This window comes from Phyllostomus hastatus, unplaced genomic scaffold (assembly GCF_019186645.2).
Source record: "Phyllostomus hastatus isolate PE091 unplaced genomic scaffold, TTU_PhHast_1.1 phas_scaffold_93, whole genome shotgun sequence".
Taxonomy (NCBI): Eukaryota; Metazoa; Chordata; class Mammalia; order Chiroptera; family Phyllostomidae; genus Phyllostomus; species Phyllostomus hastatus.
The window spans coordinates 11,561,334-11,583,453 of NW_025334042.1; the positions used below are offsets into that span (position 1 = coordinate 11,561,334).

The 22,120-nt window shown below is 34.0% G+C and overlaps 1 protein-coding gene across 5 annotated transcripts in view; it reads right to left on the reverse strand.

Moving 5' to 3' along the window:
* The window catches only part of MON2 (MON2 homolog, regulator of endosome-to-Golgi trafficking), a 113,304-nt gene that overhangs the window by 18,369 nt on the left and 72,815 nt on the right, over positions 1 to 22,120 (reverse strand). For 3 of the 5 annotated variants that reach the window (XM_045829174.1, XM_045829173.1, XM_045829177.1), the window contains 6 exons: positions 20,371 to 20,569; positions 16,477 to 17,105; positions 11,180 to 11,323; positions 10,539 to 10,556; positions 10,126 to 10,254; positions 6,285 to 6,475 (listed from right to left, as the gene is read on the reverse strand). In XM_045829174.1, coding sequence (XP_045685130.1) covers positions 6,285 to 6,475; positions 10,126 to 10,254; positions 10,539 to 10,556; positions 11,180 to 11,323; positions 16,477 to 17,105; positions 20,371 to 20,569 — 1,310 coding nt within the window. The remainder of the gene's footprint in view (positions 1 to 6,284; positions 6,476 to 10,125; positions 10,255 to 10,538; positions 10,557 to 11,179; positions 11,324 to 16,476; positions 17,106 to 20,370; positions 20,570 to 22,120) is intronic. The other 2 variants (XM_045829176.1, XM_045829175.1) reach the window with 1 other exon arrangement.

The window sequence follows — 22,120 nt, forward strand, 5'->3', positions numbered from 1 at the left end:
TTGTGTGAACATGTTTCATTTCAATTATTTGGGTTAGTACTTAGTGATCTTTTAACTTAATGGTCCACAGACTATTAATTGTATGAAGTCATACAAGTCCACATACTTTCTAGAGGACAAGTACCAAGTTTTGGTACTCAAGAGTTTGGCTAAATGAATTCCTAATGGACCTCAAATATCTACCAGATTATAGGCCTTATGTTTTACATCTTTGTGTTTCTTTTACTCATTTAAACTATTTACTTATGATAGTCCTCAATGATGTCCAAAGCCTTTCTTCTATTTGATTATGGTTTTATTTGTATTTTCTTCGTAATTGTACCACCTTGCCAAAGCAGCCTGCAGACCAAAATAGTTGGGAAACATCACAGAGAAAGGTATTCAGAGTCTCAGAGTATGTGTTGTTCAGGTTTATAAACTTAAAAATGTTTTGATATAAAAGATCCTCGAAAGTCAATAACATCTGAAAACCTAAGTCTTGCTATTCCAAGCAATATTCTGAAATTCTCTTCCTACTGTTGAAATACTCCCAGTGGACTTCCGTTGTAGAACACAGTATATACGTAGCATAAAATAAAATTTAAAATATTACAGCTTGTGATTTCCAAAGTAATCAGTTATTTGGAAAATAAAGACAAGGCCTCAGAAAACTGAAAATGTACATAGTTTTTAAGTTCTCTTAGCGAGCACTTCATTTTTAGTATCAATTAACTAATAAAAACTTTCAATTTGGGCCTTAAAGTATTTTTGGACTATGAAACAAAAACTAAACTGGCTTTATCCATATCATGTAAGCTTTTCAGTTAAAAACATTGATTAAAACATTAAAGCAAAGTATATACAATTGTGAACTTTTACGATTAGTCTAATCAATTATTTCTTCTTACAATTAAAGAAAATGACGCCTAGTGAGGGAAATGACCAGTTCAAGGTCAACAGAAAGTACGTGGCAGAGTCAAGAGTAGCCCACAGGTTCCTTCTCAATACGGGGTTTGTTTCTGCCACTCCATGTTGTAGAAGGCTTAAATTTGTCATTAGGGTAACCACAACTTACAATATGATTCTGTGTTACAGGAGAGCAGAACTTCAAACCCTTATTTTTTCTAGCCAAATTTAGAGGTAAATTTCCTAATCCAAAATATTTAGAGTTTTGGTCTTTAAATTTTTAGTTTAAAACATGGCTGTTTCATGAAAAAAGACATGGACAATGTCAGTTTGTCTTAAGGAAAAGAAATGATCATAAAGAGGGTAACAGTGGTAGAAAGCACTTAAAAAGCATTTCTGTTCCAGGCACTATTCTGAGCATTCATTTACTTTAAGTGATTTAACTCTCACAATAACCCTATGAGATAGGTAGCATTATTGTTTCTACTTAACAGATGAGGGAAGTGAATCACTGAGAGGTAAAAATAACCTGTCCAAAACATCCCAGTTACAAAGTACGGCTAAGATTTGAGTCCAGGTCGTCTGGTTCCTGAGTCAGTGCTTTTACCCACTATGCTAGCTGCTTCTTAGCCAATGTGATTTTTCAACATATCCAATATACTCAAACCTTTTTTTAATGTAAGTAGGGCCTCAGGCAAAAGATTGTAATAAAATTAAACTACAACTGCATTAATACATATTACAGTAATGTAAATTCTCTATTATGGGGTCTTTGATTTCCACTGTCTACTTTTCTGTACAAAAAGTACTTCAGAAAACTAAATATAATAAAATGAAAACATAGTTTGGAAAATAAAGAATGTTCCACAGGAAACTTGAAAATAAGGAAGATGGTGGAAAGACAGAAAAGAAAGTCTTAAGTAGCTTCTAATTTCAGTCCCTTGTGGTCAGAGAAAATGCTTGGTATGATTTCAGTTGTCTTGAATTTGTTGAGGCTTGTTTTGTGTCTTATCATGTGGTCTATCTTTGGAAATGTTCCATGTGCATTTGAAAAGAATGTGTATTTAGTTTCTTTGGGACAAGGGGAGGGAATTTCAGGGGAATTACAGGGGGAAATGGGAAGGGTCTACAGGAACAAGTATAAAGGACACATGGACAAAAACTGGGGGGGGGCGTGGAAATGGGAGGGAGGTGGGAGGGCTGGGTGGGTGGGCTGGGATGGGAATAAAAGACACACAACAATTAAAATAAAATTTAAAAAATTCTTAAGTTGTACTTTGCAAAAATACAAAAAACAAAACTTATCTAAAAGATTATACAGAGGTGAAATCAGCATTATGAAGAAGTAAAACATTCTCTTTTTCTCTCCCCTTTTATCTACAATTAGAGGGACATCTGTAACCAGCAAAGATTCCTGTGCTCAATGCACTAGGATACGTAAAAGACCCACATGTCTGTACATCTGAAGGTGGTGGATTGGAATGCATAGGACAGGCAAAAAGGAAGGAATGGTAGGGATAGTGCCTGTAACCTGGGTCCCCACCAAGTGGTGGCGGAGACCACAGCCCTATTGAGCGCTGCAGAAGTGGTAGAGATAAGGCTGCAACTCCAGCACCTCTCAGCAGTGAAAGTGCCTCGCAGGCCCACTGTGCATGGAGCTAACAGCAGCAGAGGTAATGCACACAACTCTGACTACCCAGTCCAAGCATGGCCATCCCTGTGACCCTGACAGTGTTACCTGAAACAGCAAGGAAACTTACAACCTCAGCCTCAAGGCACCAGCAAGCCTAGAGTCACAAAAAGCAAGGAAGACTGCACATCTGACACTTCTGGCAGAGAATGTTGAAACTACTTACTCTCAGGTATTACTAGAATCAGCTCGGGTATGAGAAACCAAAAACTTGTGCTGTAGTGCCACCTACTGGTAAACTAAAGAAAGGACTCTAATTATCGACCTGTTGAATTGTTAAATTAAAGCTGTACCTAAATAAGAAAGGTGATTGCTTCCTCAAATGCACCAGCAGAAGAACAATCCATAAGGCACCATGAATAATCATAGTAACACAATACAATAAAAAGAAAATGACAATTCTCCATAAACCAAGTGCAAAGTCACAGAATACTGTGATCTAAATGACAGAAAATTCAAAATAGTTGTCATGGAGAAACTAAACAAGATACAAAAAAACTCAGAAAAGCAGTTCAATGGGCTCAGGAATACAATGAACAGAAGAAGTATTTTACCAAAGAGAATGAAACTCTAAAAAAAGAACCAAACAGAAATTCTGGAGCTAAAGAACTCAATAAATGAGATAAAGAATGCATTGGAATCTTGACGGGTATGGCTCAGTTGATTGGCCATCATCCCTCAAAGTGAAAGGTTGCTGGTTCAATTCCCAGTCGTGGCACATGCCTGGGTCATGGGTTCAGAACCCGGCTGGGGCACATGTGATAGGCAACCAATCAATGTTTCTTTCTGTTTCTTTCTCCCTCCCTTCCTTTCTCTCTAAAAATAAAATTAAAAAGTCTTTTAAAAAGTACATTAGAAAGCACTGAAAATAGAACAGACCATATAGAGAGAATTAGTGAGCTTGAAGGTAGAAACCTATAAATGATTCAGGTGGAAGAGAAGAGAGAACTAAGATTTTTTAAAAATGAAAGAACTCTACAAGAACTACCTGAGTCCATTAGAAAGGGCAACATAGGATTATGGGTACCTCAGGAGGAGAAATGAAGGAGAAGGAAACAGAGAGACATTTAAGGAAATAATAGATGAGAACTTCTCAATCCTGGAAAAATGAACTGGACATACAAGCACGAGAAACTAATATAATACCTAATTATCTCAATGTAAAAGACCTTCTCCAAAACATGTTATATTAAAACTGTCTAAAGCTGATGATTAAAAACAACAAAAAAAGAATTCTTAAAGCAGCCAGGGTAGAAAAGACAGTAACCTACAAATGAACCCCAACAGGCTATCATCAGATTGACCAGCAGAAACACAGCAGGTCAGAGAGAGTGGAAGGACATATTCAAAATAATGAAAGATAAAAACTGCCAGACAAGAATATATTCAGCCAAGTTATCTTTCAGATATGAAGGAGAGATAAGGGCTCTCCTAGATAAAGAAAAGCTGAAGTTCAACTCCTTCTTGCCTTACAAGAAATGTTGAAGGCAGCTGTTCTATTGTAAATGAAAAAAACAAAAAGCATATAAAACTTCAAGTAAGGTGATAGAATCAGAAAATTCCATTAGAAACTAGAGTCTCAGATACTTAATTATAGCATGTAGGTTAAAGGGAAAAACAAGCATTAAAAATAAGAATAGCTACTTCAATTTGGTAGCAAACATATATCATAAAAAAGGGATAATTTGTGACAACAGAAACATAAAAGGGAAGGAGGAAAAGAGCAGAACTTGTACAGGCAAGTGAAAATAACATGCTATCAGAAGAAAAAAGACTCTTTTATCTACAAGATACTTTATACCAATCTCATGGTAACCACAAAACAAAAATCACACCATGATCAAGTACAGTTTATTCCAGAGAAACAAAGACAGTTCAATATCCACAAATCAATCAACATGATAAACCACATTAACAAAATGAAAGATAAAAATCATTATTATCTCAATAGATGCAGAAAAAGCATCTTATAAGATTCAACATCCATTTGTGATAAAAAAAACTTTCAATAAAATGGGTATAGAAGGAAAAGTATAATAGCTCAACATAACAAAGGCTAAATATTACAAAAACCACGGCTAGCATCATGGCAATGATGAAAAACTGAAAGCTTTTCCTTTGAGATCAAGAACAAGACAAAGATGCCCACCCTTGCAGTTTTGTTGAACACAATATATTGAAAGGTCTAGCCAGAGCAATTAGATAATAAAAGAAATAAAAGACATCCAAATTTGAAAGGAAGAAGTGAAACTGTCACTATTTGTGGATGGCATGATTTATATACAGAAAACCCTAAAGACTCTACCAACAACAACCAAAAAAAAAACTATTAGGAATACTAAATGAATATAATAACGATGAAGGGTACAAAATCAATTTGTGAAAATCTGTTGTGTTTCTATACACTAACAACACTCTATCAGAAAGAGAAATCAATAAAATAATCTCATTTACAATCACAACAAAAAGAATAAAATACAAAAGAGTATATTTAATATAGGAGGTAAAGACTTGTAACCTGAAAATGTAAGATATGAATGAAAGAAATTGAAGATGACACAAAGAAATGGATCCATGGTCAGGAACTGGAAGAATTAACATGTTAAAATGTTCATGTTACGCAAAGCAATCTATAGACTCAATAAAATCCCTATCAAAATCCCTGTGGCATTTTTGCAGTTACAGAACAAAAAAATCCTCAAATTTGTATACAACCACAAAAGACCCCAAATAATCCTAGGAGTCCTGAGAAAAAAGAACAAAGCCAGAGGTATCATACTCCCTGCTTTCAAACTATTCTACAAGTGATAGTAATCAAAACAGCACGGCAGTGGCAGAAAAACAGACATACAGACCAAGGGAACAGAAATGAGAGCCCAGAAATAAACCCACATGTACAGATAGCTAAATATAACAAAGGAGCCAAGAACATAGAATGGAGAAAGTCTCTTCATTAAATGGTGTTGGGAAAATTGAACAATCACATGTAAAAGAATGAAACTAGACCGCTGACTATCATACACAAAAATTAACTCAAAATGGATTAAAAACTGATGTAAGATCCAAAACCATACACTACACAGAAGACAACAGAGGTCCTAAGCTCCTAGACATCAGTTAGCAACATTTTTGTGGATCTGACCTCAAAAGCAACAGAAACAAAAACAAAAATAAACAAACAAAACTACATCAAATTAAAAGCTTCTGTATAGCAAAGGAAACCATCAATAAAAAGCAAAGGCAACCAACTGAGTAAGAGAAGATATTTTCAAATGATATTTCTGATAAGGGGTTAATATACAAAAATATGTATGAACTCATATAATGCAACAACAAATAAACAAAAAACAACCTGGTTAAAAAATAGGCAAAGGATTTGAATAGACATTTTTCCAAGAAAGGAAATGGACCCCTTTGGCTTCATGCAGTTAAAACCATGGTTCTTTAATTATGATGCATTTGTGTAGTCTTATATAGAGAGTCTTATCTTACAACCAAAACCACTGTAAACAGCACAGTCTCCACTGCTCACAGATAATGTACCAAATGGTTAAATGCCTAATCCAGTTGTGCCCTGTATACAACCTAGGATTCCCAATATAGCATAACTCTGTTAATGAATAATGAGAAATACTGTTTTTAGAGCAATTACAGGTGCAATGTATACTTCTTGAAAGATCGTCCCAATTGCAAAAATAAATGAGCTGACCTTTTAGTAAAGAGAAAGTCTTCAAAGGTGCTGGCTAGTTCTGGCCACATACTGTCAAATTTTCCTGAAGAAGCATGTTGCCGGGCAACAGGTAGCCCAATAGAAAGAACTTTGAGGAGAGAAGATACTGCTAGTTTCCATGTGCTTTCAGAAGGGCAGGAATACTTCAAACTGAGAGGAACCCTAAGGGTCTGTGAAAATAAAGACAATTTAACATAAGTATTCATTAAAACATGTATACAACTTTAATTATTTTTTAAAATGATAGCAGACAGAAAAAATAATAGCATAGGCATTTTCATTTAAAGAAGGATGCTATTTTCTAGAAAGATTAATTCTCAGTCATGGTCCTCAAATCCTACTGTCTCCACTTTATAACCAATGACCCTAAAAAAGTAACCTTGTTGGACCTCAGTTTCTCATCATAAAAAATACAGACGTTATCTGAAAAGTTAACAGTAGGAGTAGGAAACTTTAAACTTTGCAGCTTCCCTCAGCTTAATATTGTAGAACTAGAATATTCTGCCACAGTTCTCCTATCAAAAAAAATAACCTGACAGTCAGGACTCTCCCGTCAAAGAAAGATCAATACTGCATATGCTTTCCCACTAATACTTAGGGGGGAATAAACATAGCCTAAAGTATCAATAACTTGAAGTCATGTTTTAGCTCTAAAATTCTATGGATTTTATATTATACTTTAACATTTTAATGTACTTTTTTCTTTTCTAAAAATTTTAGTAAAACTGGTCATTTAAGAAGATGGTTTATTTTGTTTAATCCTTGAGGATACAGGAGTAGAGCATCTGTGCTATATATAATGACTAAGATGTTAAGGCTTACTTTTTAATTGATCAACTTTGAGACAGGTTACTGTTAACCATGGAAGAACTAATTTGGTTGATTCAGAATGGACTTCTCTGGTCACAGGTCTATTATGCAACTAGAAGACTAGACTGACCTAACTACTGGAGTGAGTTATCCCAGAGCAGTACCAATTAATAGTGTTAGCATACTGTCAGCTAAATTGCATTAGAGTGAAAATTCTGCTTTTATAAAACAATTCTAGTCAGAGAAAGATAAAGAGCAAAGAGATAAATTTTCATACGTCAATGTTATGGCATGAATATAAAACCCTATTTCATCATCCTCCACAACAAATATTACTGAGTGCACATGTGAACCACTATATATTAGCATGAAATGGGCCTCCTCTACTAACAGATAACTAGCTTGTCCAGGATATATTTATCCCTTGCCTTGCCCCCTGCACTTCAGGGGAAGCACACTCCACTTCCAGTTGGGAATTAGGGTAAGGAGATGATTAGGTTATTAAACTAATCTACTCCACTTCCCTGGCACAAGCACCAGTTTAAGAATAGACATGAGACTAACACTGGCCCACTTAAGGTTAATTTAAGAAACTTACAAATAATAATGTTATGGAAGCACACACACATTCCTCCTACTGGACACATAATACCATTTTTAGCCTACCACCAAGAGGAAGAACACAGTTAATATATAGTCAACCCTTAGTAAGCAGAATAGAGAGAAAAAATTGGTTCTTGGTGATACTGATGAATCCCTGAATCAACCGATTCTAAAGCAACATTGCCCCCATCTCTGAATTTTCCAACTAAGCATGCCAATAAATCTTCTTTATAGTTGAAAGTAGTTACAGCCTATGTATGTCATTTGCAAACAAGAATACTACATTATATAAGGGACACATTCTGAATTAACATTTTATAACTCAAGGTTAGATAAAAGAAAAGTATGGTTTATTACTACAATTACTATTTTACTGAAATCAAAGGAACGTTAAACATTGCAGATCTACTCAATTTATACATTTTTTAAGAAATAAAGCAACTAATACAAGGATTGGAATATAGTGCATACTCAGCAAATGGATGTGGGACTGGGAAATTCAGTGCCTGCTGCCATAAAGCTCATACTTTTTGGGAAAGACAGAGCCTTGTGCAATTAACCACAATACAATGTAGTAAGTGGCATCAACAAAGTGAGTACAGAAAGGAATTATTTAAATCTTTTAAATATGTCAAGCTGATTCATGTCACTCTGAAAAGTTCAACACTTCAATGGTTAAGGAATAAAATCTGATTCCTTATGATGGGTTATAAAACCCCAAAGCAGCTTTTCAGACTTATTCCAGGCCTTGTCATCTCCCAAAACTGAATTTCTCAACATTTCTTTAAAATATATCATGATCTTTTACACTGTTTAGTTTACCTACAAAACCTACCTTTCCCTTTTTATCTACCAAACTCTACTACTCCTTCTTCAAGAGTCCCTTCCATTAATCCTCGGCAAAATCCCCTAGCCTGTTTAGTTACTTCTTTGTCTATGGTGGGAACTAACTTTTTATTCTATACCGACTACCTGGCAAATACCATTAAATGCTGTATCTCAACTGATTCCCTTTTTATTTAAGACATATAAGTAGTATTGGTATTATCTTTCTTTTACAGATGAGAAGCACCCTTGGGCTGGTCCATTTGTCCAAAATCATAGAGCAGCAAGTGCGCTAATCTAAACCAGGTCTATCTGAATGCAGAACTGCCCCCACTTAGCACTTAACACATGACATTGTTATTTGTTACCTTTCTATATTCCTTATATTAAATTATTAAATGTAAGAACTATATTATTCATTTTTAATCTTTACTAATTAATTAGTACCTGGCAACAAAGGTGCTTAAAAAATATTCTCAACAAATGAGGAGAGAGGGACAGTTGTGATGAGGTAAGTGGTGAAGGACAAAAAGAAGTACAACAAAAATAAAGGCAAGAAAGAATTTTTTACGAGATAAGGGCAGTACCATGTTACAGGGAAGATAAAGAATTAGAAAAGGATTTAGGATGTGAAGAAATGATGTTCTGTAACTTTGAATAAGTAGTTTCTGCAGCACAATATGGAAGTAAGCCAGCATGCAATAGGTTGAAAGTGACTGGTGGCTAGGTGAAGGCCACAAGCTGTTTAATAGAGTTTAGAAGTAAAGGAGAGCTGAAAGAGGATGGCAATTTGAATAGGAAGTAAATTGAAAGTTCTTATTAGGCTTCATCATCTTTCCAGGATAAAGTATAAAAGGCCAAAAGGAAAATGAAAGAAAGAATTACCAACAACAAAAAAAAAGGATGGCAAAAGGACTGAACACAAAGAGAGGGAGGAACCCTGAAACTGAGAAAGGCCTTCTTCTTTGAGGGAGGACTGTTTATACTGGCCTGTATTTGTTCAGTCAATAGATGACACATCCTTGCTCTAGGGAAAGAGCAAGTTTAAGTCTGTCCTTCAAAACAGAGGAAAAAAACAAAAAATACACTTTTGGAGGAATGTAACACAGTCAACAAGAGCTGAATTTTAAAATAATTGTCAATACTGGAAACTAACGTAATAGTGTATGTCTACTGTATTTGAAGAATAAAATTAATTGTTAAAAGCATGCATGATCAGTTGAACCAACGTGCTGCACTTTGAATTTCTCACTGAATGCTCATCACCTTCAAAGTATGAGAAGTACTATCCCAAGAAACAGGATCATTAACTCATTGTCTTATGTGGCAAAATTTAAGGATTGTAAAAAATCTAATGCATACTGACTTTAAAATATTTCTCATTAAAAAAACTTTCTCATACTTTACAAAAAACAGATTCCTAAGTACTACTCATGAACACTGAAGAAAAGCCACTATAAATAATAATATAAATTATATTTTCAATTTATCTCAGTATATGATAAAATATTATCTAAAGAGTAATTTCAACAATACTGTCATCATCAAATAAAAGTATAAATTTTTTTTTAAAAAGAAATACCTTAATAATATTCTGGAGTACTTTCTCATTCACCACTGCTTTGTGACAGGCTGTTTTTTGGTATAAATCCACAACTACTTCTAAAGATCTTTCAGCAAATGGTACATAATTCAAGGCTACCCATTCCGCCTAAAAAGTAATATTTTCACAAAGAGTTAAAAGTAAATAAGATTAAATGAAATTGTATTGTTTTCAAAGAAAAAGATTCTTTGTCTTAAAGTTCAGGCCTTGGTATTAGGTAAGACTATATTACATGCAAAGTTTTCAAAGATATATGTACTTCATGAAATAATAATTTTCAGCCAGGCAAAAATTAAAACTATCAGAAAAAGCACATAGAGCATTCTATCAAGAACTGGAAAAGATATACTTTGCTGCTATAAGTTAGGACAATTTTAGGAAATTTAACTCACCGGTGCAAATAGTTGGATCTATTGTGATTCCATTGTGTTGCAAGACAAATAGAATGAAAAACGTTAATACACATTAAAACTACTTTTCGGACCATGTAAAATTATAATTTTATGTTGTTTGAACAAAATCGGCATGTGCATGCATTCAGAAATTTACTTTTTTTGTAAGCCAAAACAAAGTTAAAATTTGCCAATTATGGCTATAAGAATCTTTTATGTAAAATCCAACTAAATTTCACACCAGTAGTAGACTTCTAATTTAATACACACAGATATCTTCATTTTGCATTTCAGGAATCTACTTTATGTAAGATTAGGGTTAGGGACTGAGAATCCATTCTGTAGTGCGATGGGCAGTCAAGAATGGAACTTCGAAGAAAGTGTACTACAGAGTAACACGAAGGCCAAACTTCCTGGACAACCACTTGGGAAATGGAAATCATAAACAAGAAAAAAAGAAACACAGAAAAGATTTTCCAAATAGTATTTCTTTCTCAGCAAAAACTGTTACAGACATATGAAAGTTTATTTGTGAATGAAAAGTTTCTGAGATAATCAGAGTCCACTGTAAGTGGAAGTGACTTGTATTTATTTATAAGCCATGAAGTATTACAGAATAAATATAATTTAAAATAAATTACCTGATTATATTTTGCATTCGCAATGTGCTTTGTTTCCAGCTGTCCATATTGTGGAGGTTTACAGGAAAATTCTACAAATGCCAGTAACTGGTCAAATATAGCTGGATACATTATCTGCATGTTCTCTGGTCCTACACAGATGGCCTATAATAACAAAATATGAACAGTAAAATGCATAATCTTAACTCCATTAAGTTCTTTACAGTTGTATGCTCTTGTTTAACCAAATAATCTTAAATACTGTCCTATTTTATGTATCATACAATATTTTATAAGTCCAGAAGGGCATGTAAGCTATTTTAAACTATTATTGAATAAGGTATGTGCTAAGTGTATTAATCAACTAAAAATAACTTTTTTAACAAAAAGTGTGATATTTTACTTAACAGAATGGAAAAAGGTCAAGCAATTAAAGAGAAGTCCCAGGCAGTCTTGAGGTTTTACAATCTGATCATTTGTTCAGTAATATAGGCATTGGACTATTAAGAATGCTTCACAGATCAAGATGATATTGACTTCTATTTAAGTGATGAGATGAGTTCATTGAAATGACAGAGGAATTCTGCACCATGCCTGGTCCACTGACTTTAACAAATAATCATGTGCATTACATTTGGGAAAATAACTCATGTGAAAATTGTTTCTAAAAGAAATCTATGTATCATTTTTTAAAATTATTTTTTATTTCTTTTAATAGCTACTTTTTTTGAGCACCTACTGTGTGCCAGGCTTATTCCCATTTATTAACTTTTTTAAAAAGATTTTATTTATTTTCAGAGAGGAAAGGGAGGGAGAAAAAGAGAGAGAGAGAGAAACATCAATGTGTGGTTGCTGGGGGTCATGGCCTGCAACCCAGGCATGTAACCCTGGGAATCGAACTATGTATCATTTTTCATGGAATACTATATATGTAATAATATCTAATGTACCTGAATATATAGATTTGATTTTTAAATTTTAAAATATTTTAACAGAATTAAACTTATTGCTACAAATAATTTGATAAAACAGAATAAAATGCACATCTTCACACTGCAGCTTTTTTTTTTAATATTTTTTTAAAAGATTTTATTTATTATTTATTTTTAGAGAGGGAAGGGAGAGAGGGAGAAAGAGAGAGAGAGAAACATTAATGTGCGGTTGCTGGGGGCTGTGGCCTGCATCCCAGGCATGTACCCTGGCTGGGAATCAAACCTGCGACACTTTGGTTCGCAGCCCTCGCTCAATCCACTGAGCTACGCCAGCCAGGGCCACACTGCAGCTTTTAATTACCAATTCAAGTATGTCAAAAGTACTTAAAATAAATCTTATGTTTTTCATTTTTTTCTAGCTACCATGGTGTTTTCTCCTTTCACCCTTCCAAATTTCCCTGTTTTAGTGTTTGTTTTTCTCTGTGGGAAAAATATTTAATGATATTATTTATAGAATGTCTGAAGTATATCTGTGCTCTACAATACAAAACACATGGTCACTACACTTAAGGTAACCTCAAAATACTAAGTCAAAATTCAAACCATTCAAATTTTTAAGGAATTTCTTTAAAAAGATATTTACAACATTTATATTTTCATGTAATCTGTGGCTTTTTAACCTGTTAGATAACAAATTAGTTTTATTTGCTCTCACAGAAAATGTAGCAATTTAGCTGTAACTTAAGTTGAGGTAAAACTGTCCTGAGATAGAAAACAGTATTAGGCATAGTGCTGCCCATACCTTAGATCATCTTATAATTTTACAATGTAACAAAAAAATGACACCATCTCTCAATATTTAGCTGTTTTTACCAGAAACAGTGAATGGTGAACCTGAATGGTAAAAAAAAAAAAAAATCTGTCTACTGACTGCTTCTAATAGTTTCATTTTTAAAAATTTTTTTATCCTTACCTGAGAACATTTTTTCATTGCTTTTTTTAAAGAGAGAAAGAAGAGAGAGAAACATTGATGCAAGAGAGAAGCACTCTGGTTGCCCGACATGTGCCAGGATTGGGAATCTAATCTGTATTCTAGGTGTGTGCCCTGACCAGAATCAAACCCACAACCTTTCAGTAATGGGACAACCCTCCAACCAACTGAGCCATACTGGCCAGGGCTCACCTTCTTCTTTATTAACTTCTTGCTCAGTCTGTAAACAAGCAGTAATTACTATGAAATAAGACAATTATCCTAAGTCAATCACTTTCTTTTCAATGACTGAAAAAAAATAACCGAAAAGCCTTTATGGATACCTTAGAAAACTAAGTATCACAACAACTCTGGAATTATCTTAGCAGCAAATAATGACTTTGACTATATGTTGTGATTTTCTGTGGGGTTTTTTTGGTAAAAAGAAAACATATAAATAGTGTTATAGATTATAAAGCTATTCTGGGATCTTAAACTACACAATATGGAGTTGACTTTTTTTTAACAAACTCCATCTAAGAAAAATTTATTATTGGCTTTTCTCCTTCAGTATTCTGAAGTCTGTATACCACAAAAACCTACCATATAAACCTGATAACAGATTTTAGTCCAAAAGCTGAGAATAAATAAGCAATCTACACAGTATTTCCTATTAGTCCTTGAAAACTGTATATGTGAAAACAAGAAAAAAAACTGGACATCTAACCTTTGGATGGTTCAAGGTTTCTCTCATTGAGTCATGTACAGTATTTCATTCAGTACCTACCATGTACTACGACCTTTGCTAAAGAACTAGATAGTGCCTGGCTGGCATAGCTCAGTGGATTGAGCGAAGGCTGCGAACTAAAGTGTTGCAGGTTCAATTCCCAGTCAGGGTACATGCCTAGGATGTAGGCCATGACCCCCAGCAACCGCACATTGATGTTTCTCTATGTCTCTCTTTCTCCCTCTCTTCCCTCTCTAAAAAATAAATAAAATCTAGAACTAGATAGTAACAACTAAAGTCACATTTTCTGAATGTTTAACTGTGCCAGGCACTAACTATCTTACAAATATTATCTCATTTAATTGGGGAAAAAAGTTGATTGATTATTTTCATTTATAGATAAGGAATCTGAAGTATAGAGATTCAGAAACTTGAAACTTGTCCCTGAAGTAGAAGACTCGACTTCATTGCAAACTCCAATGACACCACTTCACACGCAATGTGACGGTGTCTCCTGGAGTGCCACTCAGCAACTGTGATGATGGTGGTGGATAGGGTATCTAGCTGTCTAACTTTAGGGAGTTTGGCAATAAATAAAACAGATGTAGTCTCCTCCTCTCAGATAAGAAAAGCAGATAATCAAATTATTGGGTCCCCCATGTATGTCAAAATATCTTGGCAAAAAAACTAAGTCAATTTGGTTGGGAACTAGTGATTTGAGAACTAAGAGAAGACTGTGACCCTGAATATAAGGGTAAACATGAAATCAAAAGTGAGTTTTTCCTTTAGGAAGGAAAATAGCATTTCATCAATAACATGCTTTGCTGAATAGCTTATTAGTTTAAAGTCCCAAAGCAAAAACACTTTCCAATACCCTTGGAGGAAAAATATAAAAGCACTCTTAAAGATAATAAAATGTGTTAATTTTTCTCTGTTAGGAAATTAAAGACCCCATGTTGTATTACTTTCAAGTATTATGCAACATCATTTAGATAACCTCATAAGTAATAAATGATGCATACAGTGAAAATTATTAATGCAAAATATTAATGGATATAAATGGAAAACAATAAAGCTTCTTAAGTTTCAGGTTGAAAGTAAATGCTGTTTTGAAAGCCATTAAAAGCTCAGGACAAATTCCTAGTAATTGGGATGAAAGATTCCACTTATTGTCTTATTGCTAAAGCAGATGGTTTAAAAAAAAATTATATGCTTTTTTCCCTTGAAAAGAATTTTTGGCATTTGATGTTTCTTCTTTATCATACTCTACTTATATATAAAAGTTGGAATCCAACATCTTAATGAGAGTTGTAAATTATAGGCTTCCCACAAGACCTGTGGCTTTGCTTTTCTTTCCTGATGGAACAACTTTTCCATTCCCTCTAGGCATTCTACAAGCAATTTATGAGCATGATCAATCAAGAGGAAAAAACTATTGAGAAGCTACTTCCCCCCCCCCACTGCAATTAAAAACAACTATTTTGATTTCAATTGTGAAAAACTGATATCCCTACAATACACATTTTTAATGCTAGATTCTCTTAAATTTTAAGTTTCTACACAATTTATTTTTTCTGTATAATAGGGCTAAAGAGATTAAAGAATTACTGCTCAGCTAGATTTCCTCTAGAGGCAATTAAGAGGTATTATCATGTAGCAGAAATCACTATTCTTACTGCGAAAGTTTCCATCATTCCAGCTGGATACATGCAATCGGTTTGTAGAAAACCTGATCACATCTGTGTATCAGGTTCTAGTTCCATTCTAATATTGTTAGAATGACATAGCTACTTTGTTGGAATCACTGGCTCTTCAGCTGGCTTTTTATTTTCCTTTAGTATGTTGGTTGTTGTGAATTACATTAACAATTACCTTAAAGTTAAAGAATTCTTTGATTTTGATCTGGAGTCATTTGCTAATTGGAATTTACTCAATGATTTTCAGGTCTGTTCTAGTCATTCTTTTTGTTTAAATATTATTTGTTTATGTTTCAAGGGAGGACAAGGGAAAGAGAAAGGGAAAGAAACCTCAGTTTGTGGTTGCTTCTTGTGCTCCCCCACCGGGGACCTGGCCCACAACCCAGGCATGTGCCCTGACTGGGGATCGAACCAGCAACCCATTGGTTCACAGGCTGGTGCTCAAGCCACTAAGCCACACCAGCCAGGGCTGTTTTAATACTGCTTTATAGTAACAAAACACATACAGGTAAAAATATGGCTTTATAAAATTTCTCTGAAATACTCTAAGTTTATCCTTACTTTTTAAAAAACAAGCTTCCAACAATTCCAGAGCTAAATTTAAGTGCAGATTTAAAAAAACAGCAAAGTATAATACCACTGCTTATTAATTTTCTAATTATATAAGTACGTTACTGAAGTTGTTATTCCAAAAAGTACTATCCTCTTATGAAGACATGCATGAACAAATAAAAAATGCTGGTGAATAAAAACAGGATGCAGGCAGTTTCTTAAAGACTCTCAAAACAAACCTGAATTACCTTTTAAAAATACAACAGAAAACCACATGTTTTTAATATAGCTAGATCTTTACAATACTGAATTTATCCCAAAGTATACATACACAACAGTCTTGATGATCCAGAATTCATCCCCTCAAAATATATAGCAAAGTAAAAAATTCCAGAGAACCAAATGCATTATTGTTCAGAGAGCCACTAGAATTCCATTACCTTTTGGAGAACATCTAAAGCTGTAAGTACAGCTTCCTGTAAACTTGTCAAAACTGCTTCAGTATAAGATGGAAGAATGAAGGGGGATGCATCTGAACTTATTGGGACTGAAACAGCACTGTGCAATATTACCCCCAATTTTTGCAAGTCATCCATGTTGAAACCAGTTTTTATGTGTTGGTAAAGAGCTGGAAATATTTGAATTAAAGCTGTAAGGAAAGGCTGGCTGGGAATAAAAGTCAGTTTATCAAAAGTAATAGGAGGCTTAGTGCTTTCAGATCCAATTCTATACCAGGTATTCCACGCAGCCCACCAGAGATTCAAATCTTCAAGCTCATCAGTAACTATGGGTGGCTCAGAGCTACTACATTTTCCAAGTCTTTCTCCAATGGAATCTGTTCTTACAAATGGCCTGTTCAGGCCAGGGCCTGATATGGACCCTATAAGGACAGGCACAGGAACATTAACTGCAGGTGGTGTCTCAGGTTTATCTGAGTCCCTGACAGGAGACACAATCTGTAAAATTTCCTGAAAGCTTTTCAATGCAGCCAGAGATACTTCATTGTTTTTGCTGAGTGCTGCTGACTGTATGTGGTCAAGAAGAACATCCCATGCTCGTGAAAAGTCTCCTATATTAGGACGAAAAAATATATATATATCACAAAAGTGATCAAATTTTTTCTATTAGACATTTTAAATTCTATTTGCTTCATTTTACTGCTTAAACTCCTATGGAAGTAGAAAAAAACTGCTTAAGTACTAGGGTATTAACAATGTGAATTAGAATCATTACAACCTGAAAATCCAGAAAACTTTTTTTCAGATACAGGAACAAAGGGCACCACAAAGAGATTACATAATAAGGTATATCAATGTTTTGGTCTTAAAAACAAAACCAGAAAAGTAAGTATACATGTTTATACTATTTCCTAGTAGTTCTGCCAAAAGACAACAGAAAAAACACTTAAGAGGGTGAAAACAAAAGCTTTTCTGTCACATCTTCAGTCTATTTATCTAACCTTTATTAATGATTAAGTAAAATGTTATTCTTAAACAAATTGGAAAATTACAAGTTATAACAGCATAATACACGTTTTTATAGGTCTAAATGTTTAAAATAAATTATGTCATGTTCCATTAAACCTTATCTTTACACTTAAGTTTTCATATTTAAATAATTCATAGTTGTATAACTTTCTTAAACATTTTTACATGTAACAGTTATTTAGGTACCAAGACAAAATGCACCACAAAGAAGAGACTGTCCTTTTACAATGAGTGTAAATTTGTTTCCTTCAAGTAAAACTGAGTCTGCTGATCCATGAGCAGCAGAGCCTGGGCTGAATGGTAGTTGCTGGTTTCCACTGATCAATTCAATCTCTTGCTCTACTTCTGGAACTAACTAAACACATTTATAATAAATCTCTCTATGGCCAGGTGTAATTTGTTCCTATGAAGCCCAACAAAAGTGACTGTATTCCTAAGCAATCTAGACTAATGGTTTTGTTAATAGCCATTTTTATTTTAAGAGCTGCTTTAATGCCTACATACTTGCATTTAAAAAGTGCAAAAATCACAGGAATTGATATTTTCCAAAGCAGGATAACATAAGTAGGTTATGAAATATATAAACAATCGAGGTTTAAAGTCTTCCACTTTGCAAAGGCTACAAACGACTTATTTATTTATTTCTTTATAATTACTGCTTTTAAAATTGTTCAATTACAGGTGACATTCCATATTATTTATAAAGTTTCAGGTGTACAACACAATGGTTAGACACATAATTTACAAAGTGATCTCCCCAATAAATCTAGCACCTACCTGGCACCATACTTGATTTTTTTTTTTAAACAGATGAACCCATATACCCAGGGAAGCATTCAGTTAATAAGAAAAGCTAGAAGTAAGTCTGGTATGAAACAATAAGTATGACTCTGCCTATATAAGACAAATCATAACACCTTCCCAGATATGCACTACTTCTTCTCTATACTCATTTCTTTTATTAAAAATTAAGATATAAATTTCTAGTCTTCAAGTTATAAAAAATTATCAAAGCAACACAAACTACTTAATGTCTTCATTTCTAAAAATCTAAATCTATACCTATTAGTTCTTAGCTTTTAAAATAATTTAACTATTATGGAGGTATTAAAATAATGCTTATTTTGTCAAAATTCAGCAAGTGTACAGTTAAAATTGGTACATTTCATTGTACATACATTTTATATAAGATTTAAAGATATATATGCATGCATATACGTATATGTGTGTACATATACATATATGCATGTACACACACACACACACACACATACATGGTCGGGCACAAATAACACCCCCTTTTTTATTAGAAAATCATAAGCATGTAATTCTATACCACAGCAATATCACACTCAAGCACACCATATGACATTTTAAGTGAAATGTTCAAATTAAAACTATAAAATATTACACCAATATTATTACCCTACCAAGCACATTCAAACAGGCATTACTTCTGTCAGACTATATATATCTCCTGTGTGTAGATAGAGAGATAGATAGATAAATAGATCCTTAAAGTGCAAGAGAAATCAACCACTATTATAATAAATAGTGCTTATAAAAATAAGTTATTTTTGGAAAAAAGGAAAACTATACATGTGAAGAACACACAAAAAAGCCTAAGGAAAGAGTAAATATGCTTTTGCTTTAACATAAACAAAAAAAGAAGCCAAACATAAACTAATAAACTAAAAAATAAAATAATATGTATAACATACTCACAATTATGTACAAAAGTATTTCTGTTCACTTTTTTCTATTACCCTTATCACTACCAGAATTGACGGTACTATAGTCTCCATCAGGGTTTCTCAATCTCAGTACTTCAGACATTTTGGGTTGGATAATTCTTTGCTGTGGGGGCTATCCTATGCATTGTAAGATGTGTAACAGCATCCCATGCCTCTAGTCCCCAGGTGCCAGCAGCGCCTGTCCTTCCTCAGTTGTGACAATGGAAAACCCCCCACATCTCTAAACATTGCCAAATGTCTTGAGGGGAAGAGGGGCAGGAGAAATCTGGCCCTGGCTGCAAACCACTGATTTACACCAGCAGCTTTCTAACTAGTCTAATAGGGTCCTGCCGTCCTTGCCTGCTGTTATTTCATACCATACAAAGTGATCTTTTAGAACTGCCTATCTGATCGTGTACCATTATGAATAAAATCTTTTAGTGGACCTTCACTGTTCTTTGGATGAAGTCCCAACTTATGAATATGACCTCCAAAGTTTGGCATGGTTGGCCTCTCTCTAACTTTACAATCTGGAATCCCACTTTCTCTTGTTCTCTTCATTCCAGACCTTCAAACATACTAGGGTCCTCAACGTCCCCTTCTCAATCTCCTCTTTTACATGTTATTTTCTGCCTATCTGCTCTTCACTTTTCATTTTACCTTAGCCTAATGAGCTACTACATACCCTTCAGATCTCAGGTAAAATACTGCTTTCATAGGGAAGCCTATCTGGACCTCACTGACCTGGTTAAATACCTATTATAAGCTTACCATATATTACTCCTTTGTAGCATTTATAATTGTAGCAATTTTGCATTTTTAATGTAGTTATACTTTTTTCTTCATGCCCATGACAGCAAGGATGACATGTATTTTGCTCATCACTGTATCCCCCTAGAGGCTAGCCCATAGTACGTACGTACCCAATACATATTTTCTCAAATGAAAATGTGCATTCTTATGCACGCACCACACATCAACACAAAGACTGGCAGTTAAGATTATTCTTGGGAAGTAGCATTGTATATGAAATTCAAAAAAAAATCTGTATTTTTCAAATTTCATTTAACATCAATTAATTACTTGTATCGCCAGAAAAAAAATACATACATACCTAAAGGTTGCAGTAAATATCTTCTAGTGTTGAAGATTCTTGCTACTCCGGCCAATGTTAAAACCCATGTCTCAGCCCATTGCTTCTCTGCTGTGTCCCTTGAATGATGAATGAGAATATTGCCACCTCCAGATTCAATCTTTTCTTTGTCTGCAGTGGTAGAAGATTCTCGAACTCGGTCCAATAGATGAAAGAGAACCTAAATATTTATAAAAATACATAGAGAAAATAACTGATAACACAGCATGGGAAATTAGGAATTGTTACAAAAATTATACTTGACAATCTGATCAATCCCCATATATTACAAGAAACTGAACAACTGAGGTATTCTTATATTCTTAAGTTTATCCTTAAGGTCATGGAAAATGAAAAATTAAAATAAATTGGATAGAACATTGTCTAAGGCTGTTGAAGTGTCAGTGGAGCATCTACCAGGTAATGTATAAAAAAGGAACAAAACTAATGAGAAAGGTCTAGGCAAAAAATACAATTATGAGAGACATTTAGATAGAAGTTATAACTCACACTTCGGTATTAGATGAAGATATTTGGAAAAATTAAACAGGAAGTACTTACAACTTGGAGAATGTTTACATTTAAAGGGTAGATTCAGAGCAAGGAATAGGAACAAAACAAAAAGTAAATAGAGAAGCAGAAGCATGCTATGAAACAAACCAAAGAAAGAAATTTCAAGGAGAAACTCATCAGCAGTGTTAAATGTTACAAAAAAGATGAGTATGCTAAAAACTTGGCAGTTAGAAGACCACCTGTAACCTATGAAAAATTTGTGTGGTTCTCAAATATGGCCTCAGAATCAACAGCATTAGCATCATCCAAGAAGTTCATAAATATGCAAATTATCAGGCCCCACACTAAGGAGAAAAAAAACAGAAACTCAAGAAGATAGGGGGTGGTGGCTCAGCAATCTGTGCTTTAACAAGTCCTCTAGGTGATTCTGCTATTCGCTCATAGGGTTTAAGAAACTCTGAAGTAGAATAATAAGGAAATCAAATTATAAGGGATAAAGGAGTGCAGGGGAAGTGAGGAAGAAGTAAATCACTGAGAATTAGGCAGCAAGATTAACAATGAAGTTGTTTGAAAGGAAAACGGAATCAGAAAAAATATCAGTTTGCCTTAAACAGTAACAGAAACTTAAGCATGTTTGTGATCTGAGGAGCCGGGGATAAAGTTGAGACAAAAGACACAGGAGGGAGCAGGACTTTCATTTATTTTTATTGGGGAAGATACATTACTAATTTTAAGGAGACATTTAGAAGATGACATTTTAAAAAACTTCATAGAATTATATAAATTTTATTCATAAAAAAATTCTATGATTTTATTAAAATGGAACAGATGGAACAAAAAACGAGAGCCTTTTATAAAGAGGAAATGCTCACTAATTGGCTGTTGACTCTGTAATGAAGTTTTAAAGAGAGGATAAAAGAGAAAAACAAAAAAATTGTATATTTTATGAACAGACATGTAGAACTAATCAATTGAAAGCTACTTTTGTTTGGTGATTCTCCAAGTAAATTTCACTGTTGTTGATATTCTTTTATTCATAAAATTCTTATTTGATTATATTATACTATTTGGATTATGAGTAGTGGTTTAGCAACTCCTATTTTTACTTGGGAAAAAAGGTAACGGCAAAGGCAGAAATCAGAGACAGATAAGCAATGAAGACAGAAAAGAGAGATGAGGTTTTAAATATTTAATGTTCTGTGTAAGGTGCAATTTAAAA